The sequence below is a fragment of the Gavialis gangeticus genome, unplaced genomic scaffold, assembly GCF_001723915.1.
Source record: "Gavialis gangeticus isolate Ggan-Ray unplaced genomic scaffold, GavGan_comp1, whole genome shotgun sequence".
NCBI classification, from domain to species: domain Eukaryota; kingdom Metazoa; phylum Chordata; order Crocodylia; family Gavialidae; genus Gavialis; species Gavialis gangeticus.
The window spans coordinates 28,910,116-28,928,171 of record NW_017729032.1 but is presented as its reverse complement, the minus strand read 5'-3'; the positions used below and the strand labels follow the sequence as shown (position 1 = coordinate 28,928,171).

General features: G+C 45.9%; 1 protein-coding gene across 2 annotated transcripts in view; it reads left to right on the top strand.

The window, feature by feature from the left end:
* The first annotated feature begins 6 nt into the window (after positions 1-6).
* The window catches only part of TMEM123 (transmembrane protein 123), a 39,546-nt gene continuing 21,496 nt past the window's right edge, over positions 7-18,056 (top strand). For both annotated transcript variants that reach the window (XM_019524702.1, XM_019524701.1), the window contains exons 1-3: positions 7-97; positions 11,192-11,272; positions 16,272-16,301. In XM_019524702.1, coding sequence (XP_019380247.1) covers positions 19-97; positions 11,192-11,272; positions 16,272-16,301 — 190 coding nt within the window. In that variant the 5' untranslated portion in view covers positions 7-18. The remainder of the gene's footprint in view (positions 98-11,191; positions 11,273-16,271; positions 16,302-18,056) is intronic.

Below are 18,056 nucleotides of genomic sequence, written 5' to 3'. Positions count from 1 at the left end.
GTGGCGATAGCCACAGCCATGGCCCCCCGCCTGCCCGCCGCCTTCCAGCTGCTGCTGCTGCTCCTCGCCGCCGGCTCCGGCCTCTCCGCGCCGCAGGGTGAGTGGGGCCGCGCGGCGCCGGCCGGTCCCGGGAAAGCCGCCTCCGAGCTGGGGCTGCACGAGGCGGGTCCCGGGCGCTGTCACCGCGCCGGAGGTTGCATGTCCCCGCGTGCGGGGAAGGTGGCACGGGTTGGGGCGGGGAGGGGCACCTTGGCACCACCCCAAGGTCGTGGGTGGTGCAGAAGAGTTGCCTCGAGTCTCGAAAAGGTGGAGAATCGTTTAAGGGAGAACGAGGGACACCGTGGCTTTTCCCTTGTCCGCTGGCCGAGTCCCAGGCTGCGAGGGGCTGCTTGGCCCCCTGCCCCCATGCTCCAGACCCTACTAGCACTGGTGCGGGAGTGAGGGGCACCAGGTTGGGACTGGCTGCCCACGTTTACATACAAAAAAGGTTGAGAGCCAGTGGTCGGAGGTGGAGGGGCCGCCTGCACCCCAGCATGGAGTTGGGTCTGGGGTGCAGCAGGTTTCCCACTTGTTGGGGAAGGATTTGAGTCGGCTGTGGAAGAGGTAGGAATTGCCTTCTGGGGCCGGGATACTGGGGAGCAAGCAGGGGGCAGTGGAGAAAGCTCAGCCCTGCTGACCTTCACCCTAAGAATTCATTGCCTCTCACCTTCTCCCTAGCTGGCTCCTGCAGCCGTATGGCTGAGGGCAGGTGAAACTTGGGGGCATCCGAACCCCATGCCTCTGGATTTGGGCCTGCACATAGGATGCCTGCCAAAAGACTTTGGAAATATCTGAAGCCCCTGGTGGGGGTGGAGGATGTTTGCCAGTTGTAGGGCCGCTTACGGTTCTGGACTAATTCATGGATTGGGGCTTGAATTGGCTTGGAACATGAAAAATTTCTTTAAAAAAAATCATTGCCTCTCACCTGGTTTCTGTACTCTGCCATCGTAAGGCCAGTAGTGCAAGAGATGGCAAGGAAGTGAAATATGATTGAATAAAATCCCCCACCCTCCTGAGAGAACTGTTTAAAGCTGTAGTCGTGTTAGGTTACATCTCATTCAGGTGCCTTGCACACAGCAGGGGAAAAGGAATTTTTATAAACAACCATCCTTCAGCCTCTTTAAGGGTTGAGATTTTTGCAGACGGGTCAAATGAAACTTAATATTTGTAGTTTTTCTGAATGAAGAGCCAAGAAGAAGCCTTCTTCCTTTGGAGGAGACAAGAACCTGCTATTTTATTGGGTTTTTTTGTGCTCATCATTCAGTAAGTAGGAAAGAAATTGTGACCTCACTCTTTCCACCTCAGTTTTGTCCTGGTATTGCTGTCACCTTTTCCTCATGCACAAACATACTCACAAATAAGGGCACAAGATGGGCAAAGATGATGATTAGGTATGTGAAGTTTATAAGCAAAGCTGCAGTTGAAAGCAGGAACACATTGCAAGGAGCTCTTTATGTCGCAGGTGTTCCTCTTGAATTATTCAGGGAGGCCTGTTCAGGATGCAGCGAGAAAGGGGAGGGAGGAGCTCTAATGTCAGAGCCATTGTGTAGTGCAGTGCCAAAAATCAGGGGAGGAAATAGTTACAGCACTGCCTCCGGATGTTTGCAGATATTCAAGCAGGGGCAAGAAAACTGCTGCCCTTTCTGCAATTGTGACACTACTGCTTGACACAAGGGAAGGGACTAATTTGGTGTTACAGTAATGCTCGTTCTAAGTCTGCTTTATTCTCATGCCTGTGGAGTTCTCCTTTTTGGCCCTGATTTGGTCCACGGTCATGATCCTCAGAAAATATTTATACCATGATGAGTAATAGCAAACCCTAGGCAGACAGAATATCACAACTGCCCTCAAAGAGGCAAAGCACGATAATTTGGTCTTTACTAGGCAACCAAAAACAAGGTACAAAAAATTAACCTGACATCAAAAACAGAAGAAAAGTATCAGTGGTCTAGCAGTCCTGACTTACCACTTTTGTTCAAGATACACCATTAAAGATTTTACGTTGTGTTTTCTGTGGTGAAACCGTAATGAAAACTGGAATGGGAAAGCTGGTGGAGGACTGCAACATGCCTTCAAATCTCATTTTAAATAGAAAATAACTTTCCCTTGTCCCTGTAAAATAATATGCTGTTTTGAAGAAACTTAATCTGTATTCACTTGAGTGCATTGTTAATGTATTATGATGTTGTTGTGCAATGGAGGCTCTGTTTTACATGAGAAATGGCATGATCTGTCTTTGTCAGCCAATGCATGACCTTGCTAAGCAATATATGCCAACCAGCTCGCTTAAGTAATTTGAGATATGCGGGGTGCGGCCACCCGAAGGGATGGCGTTAGCCAAAATGCTGGTCACCCCTTGTTCCTCCTTCCCCTGGGGCCTCTGCCAAGCAGTGGTGAGAGGTGGGGCTGCACAAAGTATAGCCAGCAGCCAAGGCAGTGGCCACCCAGTCATCCCTCCTCCCCCTGGTGGCCTGTCCAATAAGCGGCGAGGGGCAAGGCTGCTGGGAAATGCCCATGTAATGGGGTCTTTGTGCTGCAACTAAGCCATGACAATTCCTTTGGCCATGAATTAAGTAGGTTCCTACTGATAGTGTAGGGAAATAAGCCACCAAAACCTGATATAAAGGCAATGGAAAGGCTCTAGATCAGTGTTTCTCAACCTGTGGGTTATGACCCAAAAATGGGTCGCAGGAATCATATATGTGAAAGGGTCATGAACAAACTTTTAAAAATGGATTCTCTTTTAAAGGAGAAAAATGTGGCTTTTCCCTTGCAGGTTGGCAGAGTTGCAGCCTGTGAGGGGCTGCTTGGGGCGCCCATGCTTCACACCCACCCCCTGCCCCACATGCTGAGGGGCTGGGGCAGAGAGCTGGGCATGAGGGGCACTGTGTGGGGACTGGCCATGGGTCCTGGTACAAACAAGGTGGAGAACCACTGCTCTAGATGACTTTAAGTGGCTGATTAAAAGGTCAGAGTGGTACATTGATCAAAATTACAAGTTGTGTATCCAGACATAACTTCATTAACTACCCCTTGTATTTTACATTTCCAAGTACTTACAGCATGCATCTTAAATACCATATTCTGTTTTAAAAAATCATTTTGTTCTGGTTTTTCTTCCTGCTGTTGATGCTTATACCTATTTCAGTGAGGGTGAAAATGACACCAATTTGCAGCACAAGGGCAGGTTGGAAAGGATACCCAGTACTCTGCCAAATGCCCAGTGTGGGAGGATTGGCAACTAGAGTGGGCTCCAAATGTTCAAACAGAACTGGAGTTTCAAATGAATGCTGTCACTTTAATCTACACAAGGCAACACATATATATCAAGTCCTTAAGTGGAAAACAAAACAAGTACAGAACATACCATCTTGTGACATCCAGGAGACTGAAAGTAATTGTCGTATCTTAAATAAAAAAGAACAAGTGGAAAAGCAGAGGCCACATACTGGCATTACATTTCAACCAGGAGAACTGCCATTCCCTGGGTAGAAATGACAAGCATATATTCAGTTGCTCCTGGAGGAAACATGCCTATTCCAGGAGAAGATTTTCTAGTATCAGCTTGGAAGATCCCACTTACCAGAGCAACTCTCACAAGAACAGATGTTATTTGTGTGCTCCCCCCCTGGTCTGGTCCAGGTGGGGAGGGGCGCAGCGGGGACTGCCTGAGGCTGGGTGCTTTGGACTGCTGCTCTCCACCTCTTCTTCAGAGGGGGCAGCTGCACGCTAAACACCTATCTGCTCCCCTTCCCAGAACGATTTCTGTGGAGGGAAATTTCTCAAAAATGTCTCCTGCTTGAAGTGAATGCCTGTTCAAAGCCATAGTTCAGACATCTGGAGCAAAACTCTGCATTTTGTATACTTATCTGCTCTGCACTTGGAGAAAGGAAACACCCAGCATCGGTCCTATCTTCCACATAGCCGTGATATACACTATGACACTTGACGTACAAAGGTGTGGGCTACTTGTGCACTTGCTCAGGCTTTGTTGCTTCCCTGTTATCATCCTTCTGGGTCATTGGGCCCATTAACCACTAGTGGCCCAGGAGACTAAACCAAGTTGTCTGTGAGTAAACATTGGACTCCCTCATCAGTTAATAAGGCCGTATGCTGGCTTGCAAGAAATTAAGGTTTGAAAGGGGTACATTAGTTCAAACAATTTGAGAAATCCTACTCTAGGTAATGGGTTCTCAACTTTGGGATCACTACCACTCTCCCAAGATGGGAAATGGGATGTAAACAGTTAAACAATTAAATGACAGTTACATTTATAACGCTTCCTGCTTACTGACTGCTAGCAGGAACGGCCCCGGCCCCTTACGTCTTCATTGTGTTCCTGGTGCTGTGCAGGTCCTAGGCCACTGGCGGGGAGTGAGTTGCAGGCAGGTACGGCCCAGGCAGGGCAATGGGCTCCTTGCACCTTTAGCTACACTTGTGCCACTACAGCCCAGACCTGAAGGCTCCTCTGTGCCCCCAGCTTACCCTGGCAGCAGGTGGGATCTGGTCCCAGTGGGGTGGCCTCCGCTGGGTGTGCATGTGCACAGCTCCAGGGCATTCCTGAGGGGTAGCAGCTCCAGCCTGGGAGGCTGTTGCACCTCTAATTCTCCCTCTGGGATCCCTGCTTCTGCCCCTCGGGAATGCCCTGGGGCCATGCTGACCGTGCAAGGGGCTGGCAGTGACCCCCCAGACCCAGTGTTGCCCGCTGCAGCTGCCGGCACATCCTCAGGCTGAGCCAGCCATGCACTCAGCCCTACCTCCAGGCTGGGCCAGGCCCCACACAGCTCCAGTGCCATGGGCAGGATGGGAAAGGATGCAGTGTACATGGCAGAGGCCACCTGGGACCAGACCGCGGCCTGCCCTGGGGTGAACTGGGGAGGACGCAGCCCAGCAACGCAGAGGAGTCTTCAGGTCTGGGCTGCAGCAGCACAAGCACGGCCAGAGGTGCAGGGAGCTCGTGGTCCTGCTCAGGCCCCGCCACTGCAGCAGGGGCCAGGCAGATCCACCGTGCAGCTGGGATTCTTGGTGCTGCAGCAGGAAGGCCCTGCCTCATAGTGGTGAGATGGGGATCCAGGCACAGGAGAGGTCCCCAGCCCCTGCCTGTGGGGGCATGGGGAAGCCACTAGTCTGCAGCTGGGCAGCACCATCTAGTGACTCAGCCATGCCCACTACCACCTGCCTGCAGCTCCCTCCCTGCCACCAGCCTGGGACCTGTGCAGCGCTGGGAGCATGATGAAGATATAAGGGGCTGGGGCCATTCCTGCCAGAGGTCACTAAAGTGTAGGTGTGGTTTGTCGGTTAACTGTTTAACTGCTATAATTGGAAGAGGTTAAACGGATAGCATTTTAAACAGTATTTACATCCTTAGATGGGAATGAGGAAGGCTACTCCCTTCCATCTCACCATTTTTCCTGTTGTAACATGGTGTCACACCAGGCCCTGGGAAGGCATCTGCTTCAACATGCCCAGAAGCTGGCTTTATGACCTCTTCAAATGGCACATTCCCCAGGGAAAAGCACAATGCATGGTCCAGAAAAAAAAAAGACATCATCACCATATGCTGTTCATTGTGCTCCAAGACTTCAGCTGGCAATATTTATGAAAACCAGTATATAGCATCTTAGACTGTGCTACCCAGAAATGAGAACTTTTGTCCGCCTTCAGGCCCTATCTCTAGAACCAAAAAAACAGCCATGGTGTTTGGTGCTCAGTCTAGTCTCTAAGGATTTTGGTTGCAGCAAGAAAAGACAGCGGTGTTATGGGTCTCAGATGGTTGAGGTGGAGAGCTGCTTTTTTAAGGAGCCTCCTCTTCCCTGTTTTTTAGGGAACTTCCATACACTGTTTGCATGCTTACTTAAGTATATTTGTAACAAGCCTGCATATAATTGTGTCATCGAAACTGTGAATTTGAAGACACTTCCTGATGCACCCTGTCACTCAGAGGGGAGAATGCATTGCATCATGGGAGACATCATTCAGTCAGGCTTGTTAGCCTATAGCAGGGCTGTCAAATGTAAGGCGCTTGTTGAATTCAGGGGTGAGGTCCACCACCAAAATTCAGGTCATGGGGCTCCCATTGGCATTCCAGGTCAGTAGCGAGGGGAGAGTGATGGCAACACTAGGCCCCATGTAGGGATGTAAATACCAATTAAATAAATATTCATTTAACCTGCTGTAATTGCAACAGGTTAAACAATTAATCAGTTGGGCACAGGGACAGGGATGGGTGCAGCAGCGCTGGGCCCCAGTCCATGGCTCTGCGAAGTTGGGGGTGGAGAGGGTGCTGAGCTCTGGGCCAGCACCTGCCCTGTCCTCCTACCCTGTCATGCCAGAGGGGCTGCACCCACCCACCCCGAGCAGCATGGGGAGCCAGGGGCCAAAGCATCCCTGCCAGGCAGGCAGCACAGCCCAGGAACCCCGGGAGTGCAGCAGCCAGTGAGAGGCTGCAACCACCACCAGCTGCAGCAGCACGGAAAGGAGTAGAGATGGGAGAGGCAGGCAGGAACCAGTCAGGGGCTTTACTAGCCCACGGGAGCGAGAGGGAGGGAGCATGCAACCCCTCCCCTCCCTTTAGGTATTAGTCAGCCCTCTTCTCTCCCTCCCTTCTGCCCAGCCACCTCCCAGTTCTTGCTGGGGCACCTTAAGGCTTCCTTCCCGCCCCCGCCTCCCTCTTCCCTCCTGGAGTGCACGGCCCCAAGCTAAACAATAACGGGTAAGTTAGATCCTATCACTGAGCTGATCGGTTAAACAATTAATTGTTTAATTGTTCAGATCCCTAGCCCCATGGTTGCCACCTTTCAAAGGACCCAGTCCTTGCCAGATCGAACAGATTACAACACATGTAGAGTTTCTAGGCCCCTGGGTCTTTGGTGTATGAGTTGTCAGAAACCCTTCAGACAGTTTTCAAAGGAAATGGCCTTCCTATGAAACCTGTCATGTCTCCCAAATGCTGGCTTTGCTTTTTCCCTGTTAATGCTGGGGTTTCTGCATGGGAGGAGCAGATTTACACGAGGGGATTCGCTGGTGCTCCCTTTCCACAAGTGGATGGGATAGTCAGATTCATCTTAACTTCCTGCTGCCTTGGCCATCCTAGCTTTCAGGCAGCACGCAGTGCCACCCACTTCTGCAGAGGGAGGATGGATCTTAACCAGAGTTCTTCTGGGTAGACTGTGCGCTAGCAGGCTCGCAGCATCCTGTGGGCAGAGGCTGTATAACTCCAGAACGAACCTAATATCTTGTCCACTTCACTGCAACTGTAAAAGAACTGTAGCATCACACGGTGTTTTGGAACAAGTTGTTTCCATTTGGTGAAGTTGGGCTTCTAATGAACATGAGGTTACATATGCCAGCTATCTCTAAGCCTAGTACTAATCACATTTGGGCCCTAATCTTGAAATATTTAAATACGCTTTGCTTGTTTATTTAAATACGTAAGCATGTTTTTAAATGTGTTTATGTAACTCAATAGGTCCCCTTCTGTTCCTGGTCTACAGACCATAGGAGTCTGGGACAGACCCAGCTAGCTTATGCTCACCTGTTGCAGTCTGTTAGCTCTGGAGGTCCCTGGCCCAAACCCCAGTGTGCAGCTCAGATGCCTTATGTAATAGGCAGAATAAAATACATTTTAAATTTTATTCCTTTACATTTTGTGCAAGTGCCAGGCTGTGCTTATCTGAAACCCTTTTATCTGTTTAATGCACATGAAGATTTCTCACCCTTGTATGTACATGCACATGAAGATTTCTAACCCCTATTCATCTTGACTAGGCCATGACCCTTGGAAATGACTCATAGACCGTTGCCATCTGAAACTGAAAGAACTGCGTTCAGTCTGAATATACACAAGGTTTACTTCTGTATTATCCAGCCAAGCTAGGTTGCCTCAGATCTGTGGTATTTCATGCATTAAAACAACACAGGTGTCCTCAGATGATAGGAATAACTGACACATACTATCTGAGAGTTGCACAGGAAGTGTTTTTCATTCAGGCTCAGTGCCTTCACTGTAACAAACCACAAATGGCTGTATTTCAAGATGTGTTTACTGGTGTTTCTAATGGAGGAACACAGCAGACTTATGATGAAATGGTGTTATCCCTGCTGCCAAAGTACTGTAGTTAAACATAATATAAAACTTTGCTGGTTTGTCTGTAATAAGAGGAGAAAGAAGTGTCAGGCATTTGTTTAGTTCAGTCCTATTCATTTACAATAAATAAACACGAAGACCTGTTTCCCAGATCAAAGTACACCAGTAGCCAATGGCATTGCTCTTTGCCCAGTTTCCAGCATCCTCTGCTGTTTGTTTTATGCCCCAAGAATCTCTGTTCTGTTACTGTCCCTCACAAGTCTTGTCTCCTACTTTTCACTGACTTTTCTTGTGTTTTTTGCTTTTGTGCCCTGTCCCCTCTACAGATTTGCAATCATACAATATCCTAGGGCTTGTCTTGCAGTCCCAGGAAAATGTTGTTGCATAATATGTTGCAGTTATTCTCAATCAGGGTGCTATAAGAACCTTTAAAGGATGCTGCTCAATAGTAGTACTGTTCAGTGTGCAGACTCTTATACATGTCACAAGATAAACCCAGAGATTTCCCATACAAAGTCATAGTGCAAACATTCTGGAATCTGTTGTGGGGTTTCTGAGTAACAGAAGACTTCTATTATATTTTTGTAGTCAAAAAATAATCGAAAGCTAAGGGCTGGCACTTTTAAGGGGTTCTTGAGTCTAGCAAGGGGTGCCTCAAGTCTAAAAAGGTTGAGAACTACAGACTAACTGTGCAGTTGGTCTAATAAAAGATATCGGATATACCCAACGAACCTTGTCTGCCTATGGCCTTAGACCAATACAGCTACAACCTACACCGCTGAGAACCAGAGATGCATCGCATAGTTTCTGACCTGCTGTTCCCTTGATTTCCTACTGTTTTCCTCTATGAGTACATGAAATGTCTTAATTGGTCTTTCAGTTTATAAAGATAAAACTAAAGGAGACCTTCTGGGCAGTGAGCTCTACTATATTCTAGGTACTTTAACAGCATCTGAGAAAAGGGTGGTTGGCATACCTATCAACTTTGAAAAAATCTGTTCTTGTCTGTAGGTCAGAGACCTCTTTGGTGAGATCCATTAATACCTCCCAGCACAACAAAAACTTCAGTCGATCAGATAATGAGCATTTATTTATGTAGGCAGATTATTGGTCTTAGTGCAAAGAACACACAATTGCAATTGCATAGAATTGGTTAACATAAAGATTGTGATTAGCAGAGACAAAGAAAAATCTGAATTAACTGCTAAAAAATTAAATGTGTTCTTGGACTGCCAGGGAAAATAGAGTTCTCTGCAAAGTCTGTCCCAGACAAGTATCCCACTGAAACCCTTAGGTTAGGAGGTTTTGCAAGATTGGATCCTTCTCAGGAAAGATTTTAACTCAATTCCCATTCTGCTGTAAATACAGGCAGTCTGTAGAATTGCAGCCTTTTTGTAAACAAAGTATTAAATGTCCCATCTACTGTATTTCTCTTATTGTAATATCAGTGACTTGAAATGGGAACTAGTTAACATTCACATGTAATCTGCAAACCTCATAATTCTGAGAACTTCATTAGGAAGTAAGACTCCTAAAATGAGGTTTCATAATTGCTAAGACTTGTAAGGTCTTGTGAGGATCTCTGATTGTCTGATGTGGAGGGGAGCATTTGCTTCCGTGCTAGTGTGGAAGAAATCAAACTTCGCGTTGTGTTTTGGAATAGAATTAATAGACCCAGTCTGAATTTATTGGAGCTCATACAAGGGATCACAGGGAGGGTTCTAAACAGAACTCCTCCCTTCTACAAGTTAACATACCTTTTTATACTTAAAACTGTGAATATAGACACATGATTAAAACAAAGCAACCTTGAAAGAGAGTCAAAGGTAAATCATTTGGTTGTTACACATAACAGTTGCTTGCTCAGCAACATATTTTGTTTTAAAAACTATTATCATCTTTTTGTTTTTAGGATAGGAAGAAACATTTGTTTCCAAAGAACTGTAAAAGACATAATAAAGCAGAAGGGTTTTTTTATTTTAAAATATTCTTAAACATCAGCATCTTTTTCAATTTTTTTTCTTCACTCTCTTTTCCTTAGTCAAGTTAAAAGCCTAAATAAATTTATTTTAACAACAGCATTAACTTTCAAGAGATGGATAAGGCAGGGAATATGAGGAAGGAACAGCCTGAAACACTGAATCGACAGAACATCACCAGCACTCGTGCAGGGGGAACAAGATAAGAACTGCTGATGGAAACCTGAAAGTTAGGGCTGAATGGACAGCAATGGGAAGCAGAATTGGGAAAGCAGAAGTAGTAAAAGGATGAGAGATGAAAGAAAGAGAATATTGGGAGAAAAAAGAACTGGGGGGAGAGGAAGAAGAGAGAAACCAAAAGAATGAGACGAAGGAAGGAAAAAATGGCGAACGCCTGGTCACATTGCATGTATTGATCTACTGGCAAATCCTTTTAATGTAGATGCAGCGTATGCAGCACAAGCAAAACCGTGCATCTCCCAGGATAAGAGTATCATTTAAAAAAGCATCCATAAATAACATTACTGTAGTGGCAAAAGCCATTAGTGTAGACCTGGTCTGTAACAAAAAAAAAAACGGGAGGAGAGGGGAGAATGAACAGGAAAGGAACAGGGAGAGAAAATAAGAATGGAAGAGTGGAAAATAAGAATGGAAAAGTGAAGGCAAAGCCTTCTGGCTTTGCCTTCACTTTTCCATTCTTATTTTTGCAAACCTGATTTAAAAAAAATACAAAACCAAGACAAAACCAGCAAAAGATTCACCAGTGCATCAGCTATGACACAACATGAAAGGATGAGGGGAAGCCAGGGGAAGTGACTGTTAAGGTCTCCAACCCACAAAGTTTGGGGATCACTGCCGCTGGGGATCCAAATGTGGCACTGATCCTGTTGCAGTAGAAATCCGTGGAAAAATTACCACCAACTGCAGGGGGAAAGAGGGCTTTTTACTCTGATTGTAGCCATGGCTGGCAGTTATATGGATGTTTTGAGGAAAGGCTTGTTTAGTTTCAAGCCAAAGTGGTAGGTTTTAAACACAGATAGGTCAATTTTTCACCATTTTTTGTTTTTTGTTTTGTTTTTTTAATAAGATACTGGAGGATCCAGTCCAGGCAATGAACCCCATTCACTTGAACCTCTATCAGCCACAACCCCCCATTCTTCGACAACAGGTGAGTGTCTGATAACTCATTACTTCCTGCAACTCTGTACACAAGCACAAAAATTATCAAACAGAAAAATCAAACAAATCTCCAGAAAAGCAGAGGTAAAAGAAGTATGTGTGAAAGGAGCATTAACATCTTCTAACATGGGAAGACAACATTAAAGACCTTCCAAGTAAGATTATATTGTTGCTAAAATTAAAGATGCTGCTGCTCCCTGTATCTTCCTGGCCAGAAGATCTGACTTCCCCAATGCTGTACTAAGAGATATCAGAAATGCAAACCCTAAAGCATCTTAAGTTACTCCTCAGTCTTTTTTGCACATTAGCAAACGGTACTCTGTTGTGGTTGAATGAAACTGGATAGCAGTGGATGTTTGATTCTTAATACTCAACATAGCCTTAGGAATGTGAATCAGCATCACAGGAAATGGATAATGCTGGATGGATAGTGCTCCATGATAGTATTTCCCATTGTAATGTGGTCAGTGTCCACATACCCTGTATCAGAAGATGGTACAATCCTATAAAAGGGACTTGTTTTCATGCAATGTTGTTAACTTCCTTCTTCCGGACTTTGGAGGCAAATTAATCTTTATAAGTGATTCAGACTGTAGGGTACTGTGATCAGAGTAGTAGGAAGATTCTTACTTGGTGATGTATATAGGAAGAAAAATCAATGTATGTAAGTATAATTGACAGGTTCAGGTTCCAGGGATGGCGATGACGCCCCCTGGTGGCCACACAATCCCTGCCATGGCTCTAGCCTGTAGCCCTTTTGATATTATTATTTCATTTGGATGGAGACTGCTTAAGGGTCCTAGTGTAAGCCTGCAATCATTTCCATGTCAGGGCTGTGGCCTTCTTCCCTTTTTCTCTTGCTGAGCCCTCTAGCTCCAGTCCACTGGGTCCCCAGCTTTTTATCTGGCCCTCCAAGGCCTCTGTCTCTGCCCCTACTCGGGCTACTAGGCCTCTGGCCCCAGCCTCTGGCCTGCTCTGGGCCCTCTAGCCCCCAGTCTGTGCTTTGGCATGAATGGGATCGCCCTCGTGGTCTCTTTGGGATTGCCCCTATGGGCATCCGCTGTGCACCCCTCCCAAGCGCTATGGGACCCTGCAGTCCTACCCAAACCAACAGACCTTCCTTTGAATATCTAGTCCCTATTGAGCCTGTCCCAGCTGACCACAGGCTCTCTTCCCCTGGCCCTCTCCTAGACTGATGACCTGGATATGGTCACTTGCTGCTGCTTTTGACTGTCAGCCTCTGCAGCTTTCCTTTTTATGTGCGCCTTCGACTCCAGGTGCCCATTGATGCTGCAACCTCTAGTCACATCCAGAGTCAGGTTGCAGGTCGTGTTCATGCTTGCTCTTTGTCAGGCAGAAGCAAGTAGGTGCGCTGCAGCAGTGTCCCTGCAAGCATTTTTAAAGCCCTCTGGGCTTCCCAGACCAGCTCCTGGACTGACTGGACATCAGGGGCTTAGCTTCTCTGACTTACTCTGCTCTGGCTGTCATCCTGCCCCTGCCCCCTTTCAAGGGAAGGGGACTTCAGGTGGGCTTTTCCTTGCTCCCTGCTTCCCCTTCTGGACTTAGAGATGGCAACTTTTCCCACCTCTCTCTTCCCCCTGCTTCAGGAGGCAGGCAGTCTGCCTTTTTTTTTTCTCCTTGCTCCCTTCCCCCCTCTCCCAACCTTCTAGGACAGTGGTCTCCAAAGTGGGGGTGCACGCGCACCCCAGGGGGTGCACAATACGATCCATTGGGGTGCGGGAAGAAAATATTAGAACTTCTATTTCTATTTATATAAATATACGTATATTGGGGGTGCGTGCTCAAAAATTTTTTACTGATGGGGTGCGCAATCAAAAATGTTTGGAGATCACTGTTTTAGGAAACAGCTTTTTGCCAGCCCTTTGCCAGCTTTTTTTAACATAGCTGGTTTCCCACACTTTTTCACAGGGCACCGGCTATTTCACAGGAGACTGCCAATTACACGATTTCCGTGAAACTGTGTATTTAGTAGATCGCTAGTTATAGCATAAAGAAAGGACAAAATGTCTTTAAGTATATGTATGTTTCTTATGTACCCTACCTGTTTGATTAACACAATCCATTCTAGGTATTTAATCTTTAAGTGTTAACAGTATAACCTTCTCATAAACAGCAGAAGAATTAGGATGCATCTTATAAAAAGAGAACAGAAGTGCATGATTCTTAGCTCCATTATTAGTAATTATCTATTTCATGTAAAAAGATAAAATAATAGAGTCTAGGTTTGATTATGCATATTGGAGTACAATAGAGTTAAATAATGAGCATAGCAGAAAGGTAAAGAGGTAGATGCTTTTCTTCTGATCTTTCAACTTAAATTTGTTAGTAAAATATTAAGGATAAGATTATTCCAAGTCATAAAATATTATATGCTGGACTGGACTCCTATCAAATAAATCCCAGTGGCACAAGACAGCCCCGTACTGGAATACATAGGTGCTGCACTAAGGGTGCAAGTGCACAGCTCAGTTACTTTGAAGTATATTGACATTCCTCCAGACTAACAATAGAGGAGACAGACAAGATGTAGTCTTATAATGGTGTAAATTACTCATTATTTGGGGATAGTGAAACCTTCAGAAAACGAATAACAGTATGCTGGTGTGTTGGTTTTGTGGATCTACTCTAGCTGGTTTCAACCTTGGGTAACTGTTTGCTTAGTGCAGGCCAGCTCCCCTGTTACCTAGTAGCTTGTCATGTGAGCCAGACATGTGCTCCTTAACACAGAGCAAACATACTGTGGAGTAAAATCCAAGGTAAATTACTCCATAGTAATCTTTTATGTCCCTGCTCTGAGGCACATTGTGCACACTAGCTCTGAACTGGAAGAAATGTAGCCACAGAAATGTCAATACTGCACAGTTGTTATACTAGATATTACCTCTCAGGCCGCTGACGGATATTCGTTTAAAGGTATGGTGGGATCTGATCCCAGCACTCATGCCTCCTGCCATGCCACACCTGCATGACAGAATGCACAGTTTTGGGATTGGGAATCAATTACATCCTACTTACCAGTGCAGGGGGAGCCTGGGCTGATGCATGGCAACCCTTGCACCATTAAGTTGACACCATCAAGTCAGCTGATTGTCAGCTGGTTCTGGGACCACACGGGGGCTTGAACCAGCCTCAGTGCAGTCCCCCAAGACGGATGACAATCAGTTGATCATCAGCTAAACTGGGACCACACTGAGGTTCCAGCCACTCATGGAGCAATCCCAATAACTGGCCAACAATCAGCTGATCATGAGCTGGATCAGAAGTGCATCAGGACTCCAGCTGACTACGGAGTGGTCTCCAGGACCAGCCAACCAGCGGCTGACAGTCAGCCAGCTCTAGGAACCACCACACCGCAGCTGGTAGGCTGCTTGGTGCAGTCCTGATCCAGCAGATGATCAGCTGAACGTCAGCTGCCAGGTACTGCACTGGGGCCGATTCAAGCCCCAGTGTAGTCCTGGATCCAGTCAACTATCAGCTGACTGTCAGGCACACAACTTCAACTTGATGGTGCAGAGGGAGTCCAGGATCAAGATCCCAGGCTGTCTCTGCCTTGGCAAGTAGGGCACAATTTTCAGCTGACGGAGACTGCCCTAGGGCTGATTGGAGACTCCAGTGTCATCCTAACTGTGTCACACGCTCAATTTAAAGTATGATGGAAACCAGCCACAAAAATATTGCACATTTTTGTGTAAGAATGTTGTGGCTGGTTTCCATTTCTGTGGCATCATTTAAGTGCCTGAATGTGTTGGTAGGTTACTATTTAAAATACGATTTAAAAACTGACTGATCACATCTTAAGTGTAACATCTGCCAAGGGCCTCAGTGCCTTCTCTGTGGTGTTTCTCAGTGCAGTGCTGCCCAGCAAAACATAGACATACCAGTTGATTTCTTCCCTTTTGAGCCTTTGAAAGCCACTCCCTAAAGTTTTGAAATTATTGAAACTAAATAAACAGCAAAAGGCTTTGTTATGAAAAATACACTATAGAAAAAGCTCATTGTGATAGGAAGCACCTTAGTCTTGATAGTGGTGTAAGTTAAAAAGCCATTAGTTCAGTAGTGGAAATCAGAGTGCAAACAATGTGGAAATCTACCAAAACCTTTCTGGGTAAGAACGCAGATGTTTTTGTGCTGACTCATGGTTTGTATGTTGTTGTTCAGTGTGTCCATTTCTGGCATGAGAACCAGATTTGTGTGATCACATACAATTATATTACATTCTCATCCACATTAGTCAATTTAATGTGTTTGTAAATTTTGGAGTTTTTTAAATCCTATGATTTGAAACCCTTGTGCACTATAATTCTAGTAGGACATTAAGCAACGTTGTGGATCTCTATGTCTGCAGATCTAAAAGAAATTAGAAGCTTCATAACTGGAAGATACTTAATAATTGGAAGCTTTGACCCTGTCAACCCCAGAATTCAGTGAAGATGATGTCAACTGACCTTAAAGTGACTTTGTGGCTTCTTAAGAAAGACATTTTACAGATTCAGCCAGCTCTTTACTCTGGGATTTAGAGTTCAAGAGTCCAGGCTTGAACAAGTGCAAATATTGGATACCTAAGTAGAGTTTACACATGGGGGGGATACATTCTGGGGAAATTGGGCAAAGATTTGTAATCTGAGTCTAAGAAAATTAGCAAGGATGCGCTATATTCTAATAGAAGTATGTCCACTAACTTTGGTGAGCTTTGAAGTGGAACATTAGGGCACAAAGAGCTCCAGTGTCTGTTACTGGGATTTGAAAAAGACATGAAATGTGGATTATATCCTGGTATTTCATCATTGATTAATTTATCTGGCAGAAGGAACTGCAGCCAGGCACTCTGCCATCTGCAAGTCAAAACAAAATGGAAGAAACAGATAGTTGATGCTCTTTCAGTACACATTAGTGCGAAAAAAGTTGACTCGTATATTTAAGCATTCCTGTATTTGGACTTACATATTTAATTTTTTCTTCTGTTTCAGCAAAAAATGTTAATCGGACAACCTCATTGGGTAAGTATAACATTTTAAATCCTAGAAATCCTTTCTAGTTACACTTTTAGCTCTTCAAACTAGTCAAGCTTTTTATACATTGATAATTTTGCTTTTATTAAAGAAGTATATTGTTGATCTGGTCAGCATTTGTGTGTTGTGCTTTCAGTTTCACAGAACTAATACTAAGACTTCTTGTCCCTTTTTCTTTATATTCTGTATGGTTGATTTTATTACTATTTTGGTTTAATGTGTAAAATATGATTTATTCCATTTCATGACTGTGTTCATTGTCCTAGGTGAAAGATGATACAGTATTGTTAAAACAGCTGCAAGTTGATCCCCTGTAGTCTAAATTGAGTTCTAGGTTGTCTGCCTCCCTCCGTCAGTTGCTTACAGTTTTCTCCAACTATTTCCTGAGATGGGCTTTTGAATTAAACCAACTAAGTTGTTTTTGAGTTGTTCATGGGGGAAAAAAACAATCTACTCTTCCTTGTACGTGCTGCTGAAACATTTTGTATAAAAATGGTTCAAATGCCTCCAACTACAGACTTCAGACTCCAGTTGCTTTTACCTCTGTATGTCACTGAATAAAGAATAAGCCAAGTTTCCAGGGAATGGCTGAATAGTTTAAAGTTGTGTGTTTTCAAGTCAGAGGTGTCATGCCCTCAGACATCTATCTGGGATTGTTTAGTTATGTCTCTGCAGGGCGCTGGACTAGATGACTTTTGAGGTCCCTTCCAACCCAATGATTTTATGATTTGACAATAGAATTTAGCTGTATGTGGTGGTGGTTGCTGGTGGTTAAGCTGTGTATGGCATTCCAGCTTTTATGATATATTGTATTAGCAAAATGCCTGTCATGAATGACCAGGGGAGTGGGAGGGGGACAAAGCGGGGATAAAGACCTGTGTCCGGCCCCGTGCTGTCCCCCCGGCACTGTGGGTCTAGTCCCACTCCACGCAGGGGGCGGGGGTTGGTGCATGGCTGCAGGGCATGGCACAGGGAGCGGCTGTGGCACGGGGAGTGCTCACTGGCTGGCTGTGTGGTGTGAGAAGCAGCCCCGGGGTGTGGCGCAGGCCCCACACGCCCCATGGGTGCAGCGGGGAGTGTGGTGCATGGACGCACAGGGTGGGGCGTGGTGCATGGGGGGGGCATGTGGCACACTGCCACAGAGTCCCGCATGAGAAGTGGGCGCGGCAGGTGCACCCCGCCTCGCAGCCATGTGCTGCAGCTGGCAGGTTCTGCCCGCGCACCCCGCATCTGTTCCCTGCGTGGCACCCAGCAGCTGCGCGCCAGCCCCGCTCCCCATCCCATGCTACATGCCACAGTTTCATAGTTTCATAGTTTGTACGGTTGGAAGGGACCTGAGCAGATCATTGAGTCCGACCCCCTGCCATGGCATGCCCCCCACACAGCCACGCACCATGCCCCCAACAGGGCCGCAAGCTATGCCCCCCTTTTTGCATCTTCCCTCTCCCCCGCGTGGCAGAGCACACCCTGGCCTCACTGCCTCAGCCTCCGCCTGTATGTCTATCTGTGAGTAAAGTTCTGAGCGGCACATGCACAGTTGGCCCAGAGCGTAACAGACAGACAGACACACAGCCAGAAGTGCTATGGCTTTTATTATATTAGAATTGTTTAACATGTCACATAACAATGTAAAGAGAGAGGCCCTATTTTTAGGCACAGACATAAGGAAAGAGAATAAAAGTTTAGGATTGCTCCCTTTTAAGGAATTTGGAATAAAAATTTACGATTAAAACCCTAACAGTT